The following is a 12,753-nucleotide window of genomic DNA, read 5'->3' on the forward strand; positions in this document are numbered from 1 at the left end:
AAAAACTTTTATTTTGGATGCATTAAGTAAAATATAATATAATATAATATAATATAATATAATATAATATAATATAATATAATATAATATAATATAATATAATATAATAATAAAAAAATCTGATTAAAGATTAAAATTAAGATTAAGATTAAAAGTGAAGTTGTCCATACAATGCAACTGCACACTGACCACCATTGATTTAATCAGTGTAGAATAAAGATGGCTGAGATACAGCAGCTCTGTTTACTGTTGCAGCTTTGATACACTGTCATCATCACACAGCCCTCTCTCATTTCTCTCCCTCTGTCTTAATTACGGCTTTTCCCTCTGTCATGACTCAATCAGCCAAATTTTTCCTCTGTTTTCCCTCACTCTTTCTCTCAGAGACCAATGGCTCTTTTGCACCACAAACAGCCAAATAAACACTCCTCCTTCTGTTCCTGTGACACAGAAGAGATTTTCCTTCAGTCACTGAGAAAGTGAGGATTCCCACTGATTTTTGTCATATCTATGCCTCTAGCAGCACCAATAAAATTGCAAAAAAGTAATTATTATCTTAACAGGTTTCCTACACATTTACTAGGCTTCCCGCTGACCTCTCAGTCTTCCATTTCCATCAAGTCAATTCCCCAGTAAACAGCTTGTCACAGTTGCAGATTTATGCTATTTGCTAAGTCTGAAATTGGCCCAATGTCTAAATAAATTAATAAATAAATACAACACTCTAATAAAAGTATTTGTATTTATTTTTCAGATATTTTACCCATATTTTGAATCATGCATTTCATTCTGTCGTGTTTTAGGGTTGAAACTTTCTATAAACATAACCAAAAAGGTATCAGATGTTACAGTATTTGACTTTATTTGAACTTGTATTATTTTTATTATAGACTTTACTTTTAAGGTTTGATCAAGTTAGTGTTCATTGATGTAATGAATGTAAAATAGCAGAAACGGTTGAATTTGTGTGGCCTTGTCACTAGATTAGATCCATCTCTTCTTCAGCTATTTTGTAGATCTGGAAGCCCCTTTGTGGTTTTAATATACCTTTATGACTAAAAGTCATAGACAGAATTCAGAAGTTATGACAGACAAGTCTCTCACTGTCTGTGGAGCATAGCTGCTTAGTCTGGGAAGATTGCCAACTGGAGTCAAACTGCATTTTAACCCATCCACACATCCAGTGCATCGAGGGAGGTGGTTAATGATTTCCCAAGGTGTCCTTCTGAGTTATAAAAAATTACCAAAAATTTTGCATTGCTTTATGCCATAAAAATTTATCTATTGAGAATGGTGTCAGACATTCCAGAGTAATCTGACAGAAAATCATCAAAGAGCAAATATAAGAGCATATCAACATAATTCTGTCTCTCTCCAGAGAAAGGGAGAAAGAGAGAGGGAGAAGAAAATGACTGAAACACAGCTCATCCAGTTGACATCCTTGTTTCATCATCATAGCGGTGTGATCAAAGGTATGCCGAGATTACTGGCAGCTCACAGGAAGAAAACTTGATTATAGTCTGAATGTAAACACAGGCAAAAAAAAAATAAATAAAAAAAAGCATGCCAGAAGCTTCCCTGTGTCTCAATTAACAAGTTATCTTATCATGGAGTTAATTGTGAAGATCATGCTGTTTTGCAATCCAGAGGTACATATACACATCAATGAGATTCACTCAAAAAAGGCCAATGTGCATTTTCATCACAGACATTAACCACTGAAATGCAAAGTGCATGATATGGATTCATAAACTAGCTTTACCAATAACAGAAATAAACATAAACAAATTAACTTTGATACATGGTATTAAATGACTGATATCGTGGCATTTACATAGTACACCAAGGAACATGTTAAAAACAGGGTAATGCCACGGTTTAGTATAACATGTATTTCCCAGGTGACACAGGCAGATGTTGGATATAATCAATTGATTTTTCATCGATGTCGGATGATAGAATGCAAAAAAAAAAATTTTTCTCTGTGTTCTGTTTACTGAGTGGGAAACACTCCATATGATTCTGAGACTGAAATGAGAATCCATTAACATTTCTTGAACACATTTGACAGATTAATTGTAATTGAATTAACTCCAAATAGTGGTTCAGTGGAGGGTATGCATTGTGCACACACGGTTTAGCCTGAAATCCAATGAAATGTTTTCAAGAAGAACTTTTCTCATGACGGTATAAAGTAAACTTCCTTGGCAGAAATTTTGTTTAGTTTGTGATAGGATGGCGATTGGTTAAATGTTGTGGGATGATTCAAACCAGTTAATGCATCACTTTTAGCTTAATCTCAGAGGTATTTATATCTTGTTGGAACTTAACATTATCTGCTGCTCTTAAAATGAGCTATTTATAATTACTAAAGACTAACACTAACCTAATATATAAATAAATAATTACTCCAAAAATACAACTTTCACCCATCAGTTTAAGCTGCCACTTCTCATCTCAGTTGCCCCATTAAAAATGGGATGTATTCTGAAATGTAAACCGAAGATACTGCTGTGATTGTTTTCCATAGAGCAACTGGAAACTGACACAAACAGCCTTAAAGTTGAGTTATGGTGGCAACCCCGAACTGAAAAAAAAAATGGTTCTGTCCATTTATATTTTATCACAGGACACATTTCTTGCACCAAGACTAAAAGCATTTGGCTTAGGAATGAACCTCACATTGAATTACTTTGTGAAACTATGATAATTGCTCACTGTGCCAAACATCTCTAGATATTTAGGATCTTTAGACATGGTGACTGGTGCAACTTGGTGTACTGATCCCAAAAATAAAATCAGTTTTGCAGAAAAGACAGATTTAGATTATGCCTGATAATAATGTTACTACATCATTTATCATCTAGAATGTTTTTTTTACGTATAGAACATAACTATAAACAAACAATCATTTGTTTTCTGAAGAAAACCTGCCTCTCTCTTTCAGTCTAAATAACATGGAGACTGTTATGGTCCATATACAGCTAAGAATATTCTTCAAGTTTGACTGTTTCTCAGCTCAACCTTTATTTCTGATGCTTTGTCTTAAGAGGATGCAGACTTCTTCTCCACCACAATGAACAGATCTCAGACAGGCCTCAGATAGAGCCTTGATGTGTCTCCAGTGAAAATCAAAGTGCATTAAACATTAAAAGTACTGTCAAACGCAGAAGTAGACCAACTCTAAAAGAAAAAGTAGAGCACTGAGAAGGCTAGAAAGCAGAAAGCAAAAATGACTTTATGATCCTTGTCGAGCTCTACTATTCACCCACATGCTTACATATGTACTGTAAATTAAGTCACATTTAAAAACAGAGAAATAAAGGGAAACCTATAAGTCTACTGTACTGTTTGAAAACCCAGAATGAAACCCCAGATTGCATTGTGACAAGCTCAGTGAAAAAATAAATCTATCATGGCAGAGGAATGTTATTAATGTCATTAATGAAAAAATATATTTGATTCTAATATCTGTCCTTTGCTGTGCTCATTTGATTTGAATGAAATGCAAACAAAACAGTAATCATGCCTGAAATATTAAAGAACAGTGATTCTTTGCTGCAAATCAACCATGTCATGTTCCTTGGCACAGAGACGCAGGACCTCTAACCCACATACACAGGTGCTCTCTGACTTCAGTATGTGTCTGTGCTCGGCGTGCTCTTCCGTTTAGGATGGGGGTACTGCAGAATGTGGGAACGGGGCTTCCACTCAGAACAAGTCAGGACAGAGAGTGGATGCCATTTTTTAAAGATGAATACACGGCTGGCCTACTGGTTGGATAATCTATTTGTTTAATTTAGTCTTGACAAAGTATCAGTGAAAGCTGGAAGATTGAATCTGCTATACATCCCTCAAACTCTGTAGACTGTACTACTTCCCTCCAAATATACACTTAGTTTATGAATTTTTAATGGAAATGAGAGAAACAATATTTCACACTGGACCTGCTGGTCAACTAATTATTCATGAGGTTATGATTTAAACTGCCATCAACCAGCTGTCTGAATGAGTGACAGCACAGGAAGCCACCTATACAATAAATATCTAATAATATTTTAAGCTGAGAAAGGGTGTGCTTATTTAATAATAAATACAGTGAAATATCAATATTCTGAAATATTATTACAATTTCAAATAAGTGTTTTCTTGTTTAACATATTTTACCATTTTACCAGCAGCCATTACTCACTCTTAAGTGTTACATGGTCCTTCAGAAATAATTGCAATATGCACATTTGTTGCTTAAGATACATTTTCAAAACAAAGCTCTGATTCAACTATTCTTAAATGACAAAAAAAAAAAAAAAAAAAAACAGTCTTACAGAGATCAGACTGAGATTTCTAAGAAAAATACTGCTGAGGCAACCAGAAGTACAGGTCAGCATAAAAACTCCTGACACTAACCCAAAGCATCCATTAGACCATAAAACTATTTCCTCTCTTTATTTGAACATACCTAATACTTCATTTTGAGTTGTTGTTTTTTAAAGGAAATTATAACCTGAGAGTGTCACTTTGCCCTTTGTCTGGATTCTATTATAAATGACCTGAAAGGAAGTGGCATACCACATTGTGTAAACCTCTATGTTATGGACAGCCCAGCCCTGAGGCCAAGGGAACAAGAGAACAAATCACATTACACCATGCATTAGTATAAAAAAACTGTTCTATTAGGCCTACATGAGAAAATCAGGAATTCCGGTTTTGGGTTGCAACATGCAGTAGATAAATCAACAAATAAATATGATTTAAACATATATAAAACACAAAGCACTTTTACTGCACTAAAAGTTACCTACTAGCGTGTGCTTGGCATTAAGTTCTCCGCTCTTGGCAGAATTTGCACTAAGGAATGGCTCCTTCAGTCAAGCAAACGACTGGCATATGTTTTTGTGCGACTAGTTGAAATAAACGAAGCAAAAATTTCTGTTTAACCCTTTAAAATGCATAATACATAAAGGCTTTAAGTAAAGTATTACCAAAGTCAGAATTCTGCATGTTCATATTTTGCAGTTGTATGTTTACATCCAACCCGATCTCATGGCATTTCGTAAATTTTTCACGAGGTGGCTTGTTATTCTTACGAATTCATACAACCACACTCGTACAAATTCATACGATTTTTGCCAAATCGGATGTATTTTACGAGTTGCACAATTCGTATGAATTTGTATGAATGACCTACACCTAACCTCATCCCTAAACTCAAATCAAACAAATCGTATAAAATGGTACGAGTGAGGTTGTACAAATTCGTACAATAAGTCACCTTGTAAAATACGTGCGAATAGGTCATGAGATATCATTGTTACATCTCACAATTTTGAATTTCATTTCTCTGAAAAAAGTAAGATAAAAAGTTGCAATTACCTTTTTGTTTTTGTTCAGTGGCAGAAACAGACTTTCATAGATTTGAGTATTTGTTTTCAATAGAGAGAATCTTTAATAAAGGGTATAATGTATTAGAATTATTCATCCATGTGCATTGTAATACATTATCTTGTTATAAATAATTATAACCAAATTTACTGTGGTTACAATTATTCATGAGTTTGTACAGTGCATTATTAGGTGCGTTACAAGGCATCGTGGAAACAGACTTCCATACAAAAGAACTTCATTTCACATACTAAACATCAAAAATAAAAGTAAATTGATTTATTTTTCTTGACACATTATGTGTAAAATGTGTTATTAATTTTAATTAAAGTGTAAGCCATGTTTTTCATGTCTTTTTCAGGCCAAATGTCCCACATTCCACAAAGCATCTAAATGTTCCATGATATGCTGCATTTGCAATTCAAACATGAACATTATTTATTCAGCAAACCTTTAAAGATAAAAAATAATGTATAATAAATAATGTAAGTTGCCTCTTTACCAACATATAGCTTTTACATCAGCGTAATACCATCAAAACATCAAATAAGCATATAAGAATAAGAATCTCCTTCTGTTGACCTGAGGCAATGTACAAGAGCTCACAGTGGACTTGTTCTCTAAGACTGTGTGTGTGCTAATGGTGGGCAAACTCTGAGTATTTGAACCATGGGCTGCAGTGCTCTCTGAATCTGACCAATCAGATCTGAGCACACAGTGCCCTGAAGCTGAGAGGATGATGTGCTGTCCATAGCTACTTTAATTCCAGGCCACTGAGGCTCATTTATGTATGATTCTTATCAAAACAAAACAAGCCAGATAGCCTTCTACCTATTCTAAGAAAAAAAGATAATGGAAGATGGATTGCACATTTTCTTGGGTGCTTTTGCATGCATGTATATTTATCAGTATAAATGATAAAAAATCTTTTTCTGTTGATGGTGTTAATGTGTAGTTAATGTGCAGTTAACGTGTGGGGAGGGGGGCTTGTGGGTATGTCTGTGTGTGGTGATGGGCTATTAAAGTTACAGGCCAATGAATTTGGCTCTAGGGGCTCTTAGGGTGAAAAGAGTGGATGCTGCAGTGGGCTATGTTAAAAAGTTAGAACCCCTCTCCTTCAGGCAAGGTTACTATTATGCCTTTGTGTGCTGGTATGGCAAAAAATATACAAATAAAGAAATAAATATACAAATAGATAATTAAAAAATATATATGCTATTACATTGCACTCTAAATACTTTTAATTAGAGCACCTTATTTTTTTAGTGCTGTCAAATGATTAATTGTGATATGTAATTTTAAAATATAAATTTTTTTCTTAAATATATACGTGTGTGTGTGTATATATATATATATATATATATATATATATATATATATATATATATATATATATATATATATATATATATATATATATACACACACACACACACAGTACACAGACTTATATTATGTAAACAAAAACTTTTATATTGAATGAGGTCGCTTGACAGCACTTGTATTTTTATAACGCCACGTAGTTTTCAACAGTATAAAGTTGAGACTGTTCCAATCTCAAACGCGTTGGCATGGGTGTTAAACGTAACAAGTCAAAGTGTTTCTCATCGACTTTCCTCAGTCTGATGTTTTTTCCTTCATTAGTAAAACCTGCAAATGGCTATATGCTCTGGGAGAGATCTTGTTTAATTAAACAGGTCCGGGGGCAGGCAAGGTAATCTCTACCCATCCTCGCTGGGGAGGATAGATCACAGGCCTTCTTATTTCTAGGATAGAAAGAGAAAACCGTCCCAGAATAGATTACATCCAAGACTAGACACAATGCTGTATGAGGTACTGTACCTGTGCTGTTATGCAATGTGATGTACTTATAATTAATTTTAATGCACTGCGCAAAGATTTCAGGAATGAATATCCATTATAAAAAGGAACAGACTGGGACAAAGTCTAAAGAGCGTTTATGTAAATACCTCAAAACTTACGAACAGTTTCAGGTGTAAGAACCGTCAGCAACACTATCTGATAGTTTAAACACACATGAACAACAGAACTCCTATGGACCCCCTTCCCATGTATTGCACATACATTGCATCATATGTAGCTCTAGACACCTTAACAATCCACCTCACTCCGGCTTTTTTTTTTTTTTTTACTGTGACAATTACAATAATAAAAATTCACACAACTGTCATTGTTACAGGATGTTGCACTAGCCATTTTATGCTGACTTTGTCTATTGTTTGTATATAGACTGTTTATTGTCCCTTACGTCTATTTATTGCAACCCTGAGTTACTGTGCTGTACATAATGTGTTTCAAAAGGCTTATGTTTTCAACAATGCTTCATTGGGAAAACCTTTACTAATAAGTTGTGTTTTTGTCATTTTAAATATATATTTTCAAATGTCTATATAGTTTAGATTAATTTTTATAGCTTATTTCAGTGAATTTATTTTTTTCTTATATGTCTATATAGTTTAATTTCAGTGTTAGTTTTTTAATACATTGCTTTTTTGTAGTTTACTTCAGTTTTTTTTTTGACTTAGTAAAATAACCCTGATCTGTAGTCAATCTTAAGAGGCAAGTTAGCAAAGGTCACAAATAAAGTTGTATGAGGGCCCTTCCTCCAGGCCAACTGTCCATTCAAACTCAGGAGGGTGTCGTTCCTGGCACCACATGCCATCACTGGAATAACAAGACAATACACTGCAATTATGGGATTAGGATCGTTTACACTAATCGAGGCATAAAGGGCTATGACACACGCCTCAACCACACATTAAGACAGTTGGAGACTCCCAGAAAAACTGTTTACAGTCAATGCCTTCCAGTCAAACACAAGACCACGTTTCTTAATTTTCCATTCTCAAACATAAAATACAGCTTCCTAAATGTTAGTGAAACAGAGTCAAAGTTAAAACTCACATTTTTTCTGTCTGTTAAAGAATGCAAAAATTACAGACTAGCATAAATTTGTGCTCTTCAAAGCTAAATACTGAAAACCCCTTGTTTTTAATCTTTTTATTTTGACTGAAAAGTCAGACACAGCAACCGGCTTTAGCATACCACTGCTCTCCTTTCATCACGAGACATACAAACACACACATGGTCCATACTCCACAATTTTTGGCAATTAGTTGCTTTTATCTACATTAACCAGACTACAGGATAACACCGGGGATGAACCGTACCTTTTTGATGTGGAACAGGCTTTTGGAGATCTCAGGATTTTGGGCTCAACTCAGAAATCCAAACTACAGTACAGTAAAGCTCTGACTGTCTATAGGTGTTTGATGTTTGGGGAACTCAAGCCTGTTGGTGTGTAAAGTGAATATAATCATCACCATAATGCTGATTTAATATAGAAATGTAGGGAATCATGAACTTATGAAACAAGAACCAGAAGAAAAACGAATGCTTAAATAGTTAAAGCAATTGCAAGTCCTTTTTTAAACCTTGAAATATCAGTTCTCCATCATTCTGATGGTACACTGACTTCTAATAAGGCGAATGACTTGTTTCCTTCTCACGCTTACATATGGCTGTTCTTTCTGGTCAATACAATGACTATTATTTTCATCAATGATCAAATTAAGTTTGGCGCTCTGTGGACTTTGATGGCATATTAAACAGGAACATCTTTGTCATCTATCCTTCAGTGCATCAATCAATCAAAGCAAAACTCATATGTCAAATGTCTTTTCATTTCTGCCAAGAAGAAAACAACGACTTATTCTGACGGGGATGAGGAACGGCAATATATCCAGACACACTGCCAGTTTCACCTTATTCTGCCAAGCTACAAGGCCATGGCATGCTATGAACCCCTTATTATGACAAATAGCAACTAGTTCCTCACAAATGACACACTATTGCACACTGATTCTGTAAGCAATGACTGAGAAAGCTCTAGGGGTAAAATAGTTTTAGTCCGATGGTAATAATCACTCTGGGAGAAAGAGATTATTTTAGCAGGTCCTAGCTTGACCTAGATGTTTTAATCTTTTTTTTGGGTCAAATCAGTTTATTCCTGGACGAGGCCGGGTTCAAAACACGTCACATGGCATCGAAAGGAAATGATTCGGTCCTGTTTGAACTATAGCTATAATTGCATGTGTCTGTAAATATACTTGTTTTTCTTTTTCTCAAAGTGGAGGGGGAAATCTCCATCTTGTCAGTGCTGTATCTATGCACTGGTCTTATCCCCATGCACTGCAGCTTAACATCCTCTTATAATTAAAGCTATACAGCAGCACCCAGCACTGAGGCTATGATCCACATGAGGCTATGATCTCCTCAGAGGATTGACAAGGGCGCGAGGCTGTAGCATTTTATTTCAAAGCAAGGGCCTGGTTTCATCAGCCCATGCTGATGAAATGAAGCAGAATGAGTTTTTTTTTTAAATCACATATGTTATGTAGACATTAGACATATCATAATGGATATGAAGTGGATGTTGCTTTGCATTTAGTGCTGCATCCAAGCAACTGGCATATTTATTTTCTATCCACACCCAACCTGGGATTTTCATGTTAAACGCCAAATTTTCCCATGAAACTTAAAGCGAAAAAGATATAATATCTCATCTTGTTTAAATATCACGTCACTTATAACCTTTAGGTTCGATTTATCCTTTATCTTGCATTTAATTCTGTTGGAGCAGCTTGGTGGGTACAGCGCTAGTTTAATATCACATGAGGACAAAATATTTTATGTTACACCGTCTTTATAATGGGATGTGCAAAAATAAGCATAATAACAATAATCAAAAGTCCTTGCGCAGTAGAATGTGATTATGCAATTACGCGTTTTAAAGACACTACAGATTCCTTATTATGGTCGAAAAAATAAATCGAAATGATGTGTGCAAAACGACCCAGACTGTCTCCCATCGTCTTAAAAATCTTAACGATCACCCATACATAGACTAAAAAACAACATGCAGAGGCTGGTTACTGTGTGTCAAGACGTTTTTCGGTTCGGAGTGAAAAGCGCAACCGGTCACGGTGCAGGTGCTGGTTACGCATACAGGCGTGTGACACATTATAATTTGCTCGGCAAAGCTTCGAGGCAATGTCTACATGTGACCTGATACATATAACCACCATATTCATTCATTATTTTACAACAATTTGCAAACCATCACACTTTCGTTTATAAAATCTCCAAGCCATAGGCTAATATACGCGTAATGGTCTACTTACGCACAGCCTCCAGTTTTGGATCCAGCGCACTGGCGGTTTGCTGGATTTTGCCTATTTTGTTCTGCAAAGCCCAAACCCGTTGGTTCGTGGAGACTATTTCGTTTTCAAGCTCCTGGAATAAGGAGCAGGCGTGCTTGGACAAGTCGGAGAGCTGCCGCAGGGTCCGGGATAGAGCCACATTGGTGATGGAGCACAGATCCTCGAACAGTAACCCTTCATCATTAGGGATGGGATGTCTGCACAGCAGCTGGGGCTCAACGATCCGTTTGGCAAAAGGCATTTTTCAGTAGGTAAATGCAAATCCCCCATAAATAAACCAATTAACTAATCCAACTGAAGATTCTGGTGCCTGTCAAGCAAAAATCCACGAATCCTCCGCGCAACCCGCCATAACTTCAGCTCTCCCGTTAGAGGAGATCACAGAGATGGAGGTTTCTCAGTGAAAATCTCTGCTACTGAATGGCTTTTGGTAGGCTAGTTTTTTTTTTTTTTAGGGTTTTGAGTCTGAGGTTGGATAGAGAGCGGCTTTGCAAAAACACGGACTGGTCTACTTGCGCCAGGAGCGGAGAGAAACTACGCATTCTACTACGACGAAGGCGTACGTCTTAAATATGAATTAAAGCACGATGACGTCGCCTTACAAGCATCCAGTCAGGAGCCTCACTGATATTCACGAGCAAAGCCTTAACCGTATTAGGTTTTGAAAGGGGGGAAAAACGTAGACAGTTGAAGATCTACACACGTTTATATAGCTCTGATTAATTGATCTAGAAAAATAATGTGCAAGATACTCTCATAACACAAATCGTTTTAACAGCATTAACTTTTTTTTTTTTTTTTTTGATGGGTAAATTTATTGAGGTAATCAAATGCACTGTTCAAAATAATTATTATACATAAACAATATTATGTTCTAATAATAATAATACAAATAATAATAAAACGTTTGCTGTTACATCAGTGTCAGCGTCACAATAAAACACAGTCTCTTCTATATTCAGCTATAGGCCGTTTAAGTCTTTACAGTCTGCTGAAATGAATAAGTTCATTCACAACCCCTGACGTCATTAATGCTCCATTGTGATCGCCACAAAGGTGACGGCGTAAAGTATATGTGCCCCGTTTTGGAACAGCAAAGGTTGCAGTTACATCATTGCAGCGGTTTTCCGGTCAGGGGTACCGTTTGGATAAACTTTATCCACTCTTTTGTCGAGGACTTAGAGATGCTTGGGCTTAACAACACAAAAGCTGAGCTGAATGCTTTGCATAGTGGTATATATATCTGAGACGTGAAAGCTGTTGTAACAACCAATGAAAACTCTGAGTTTTCAGTATTTAAATGAAATTAATTTTAAATAAATTAAATAAAAAATCTAAATGTTACCATCATGAGATCCGCACATGCTGGCGAGCGGCCTCTCGTGGTTGAATCTGTGAAGCGTATAAAGAAATATCACCACCTGGTGCGCATATTTTGCAACTACCACTGAATTGTCACTGACTGTGCATTATAGCGAGCAAATGCATTATTTATAAGCATAAAATAAAGATATAACCTGGTTAACAGAGACTCGGTCTTTTTTGTTCTGCTATTCTCTCAATCAAATGTGACTGTAATCTATTCATCAAAATTTACACTAACACAAATTGTTTAACTTAAAAATACAGTACAGACCAAAAGTTTGGAAACATAACTATTTTTAAAGAAGTTTCTTCTTCTCATCAAGCCTGCATTTATTTGATCAAAAATACAGAAAAAACAGTAATATTGTGAAATATTATTACAACTTAAAATAATAGTTTTCTATTTGAATATACTTAAAAAAAAAAAAATATTCCTGTGATGCAAAGCTGAATTTTCAGCATCATTACTCCAGCCTTCAGTGTCACATGTAACATCCAGTCTATCACATGATCATTTAGAAATCATTCTAATATTCTGATTTATTATGAGTGTTGGAAACGGTTCTGCTGTCTAATATATTTGATGAAAAAAATTTGAAAAAGAACTGCATTTATTCAAAATAAAAAAAAATGTCTAATAATATATATTCTAATAATATATTTTCTTTACTATCACTTTTTATCAATTTAACACATCCTTGCTGAATAAAAGTATTGATTTTATAAAAAAAAAGAAAGAAAAAAAATTACTGACCCCAAATGA

At 35.3% G+C, this 12,753-nt stretch overlaps 1 protein-coding gene across 9 annotated transcripts in view; it reads right to left on the reverse strand.

Annotated features, from left to right (window-relative positions):
• nhsb (Nance-Horan syndrome b (congenital cataracts and dental anomalies)) overlaps window positions 1–11,290 on the reverse strand; it is a 52,811-nt gene extending 41,521 nt beyond the window's left edge. For 5 of the 9 annotated variants that reach the window (XM_026275524.1, XM_026275523.1, XM_026275525.1 and 2 more), the window contains exon 1: window positions 10,587–11,289. In XM_026275524.1, coding sequence (XP_026131309.1) covers window positions 10,587–10,866 — 280 coding nt within the window. In that variant the 5' untranslated portion in view covers window positions 10,867–11,289. Of the gene's footprint in view, window positions 1–10,586 lie in introns of all 9 variants that reach the window. The other 4 variants (XM_026275521.1, XM_026275519.1, XM_026275527.1 and 1 more) reach the window with 2 other exon arrangements.
• Window positions 11,291–12,753: the final 1,463 nt, after the last annotated feature.

This window comes from Carassius auratus, chromosome 11 (assembly GCF_003368295.1).
Source record: "Carassius auratus strain Wakin chromosome 11, ASM336829v1, whole genome shotgun sequence".
Taxonomy (NCBI): domain Eukaryota; kingdom Metazoa; phylum Chordata; class Actinopteri; order Cypriniformes; family Cyprinidae; genus Carassius; species Carassius auratus.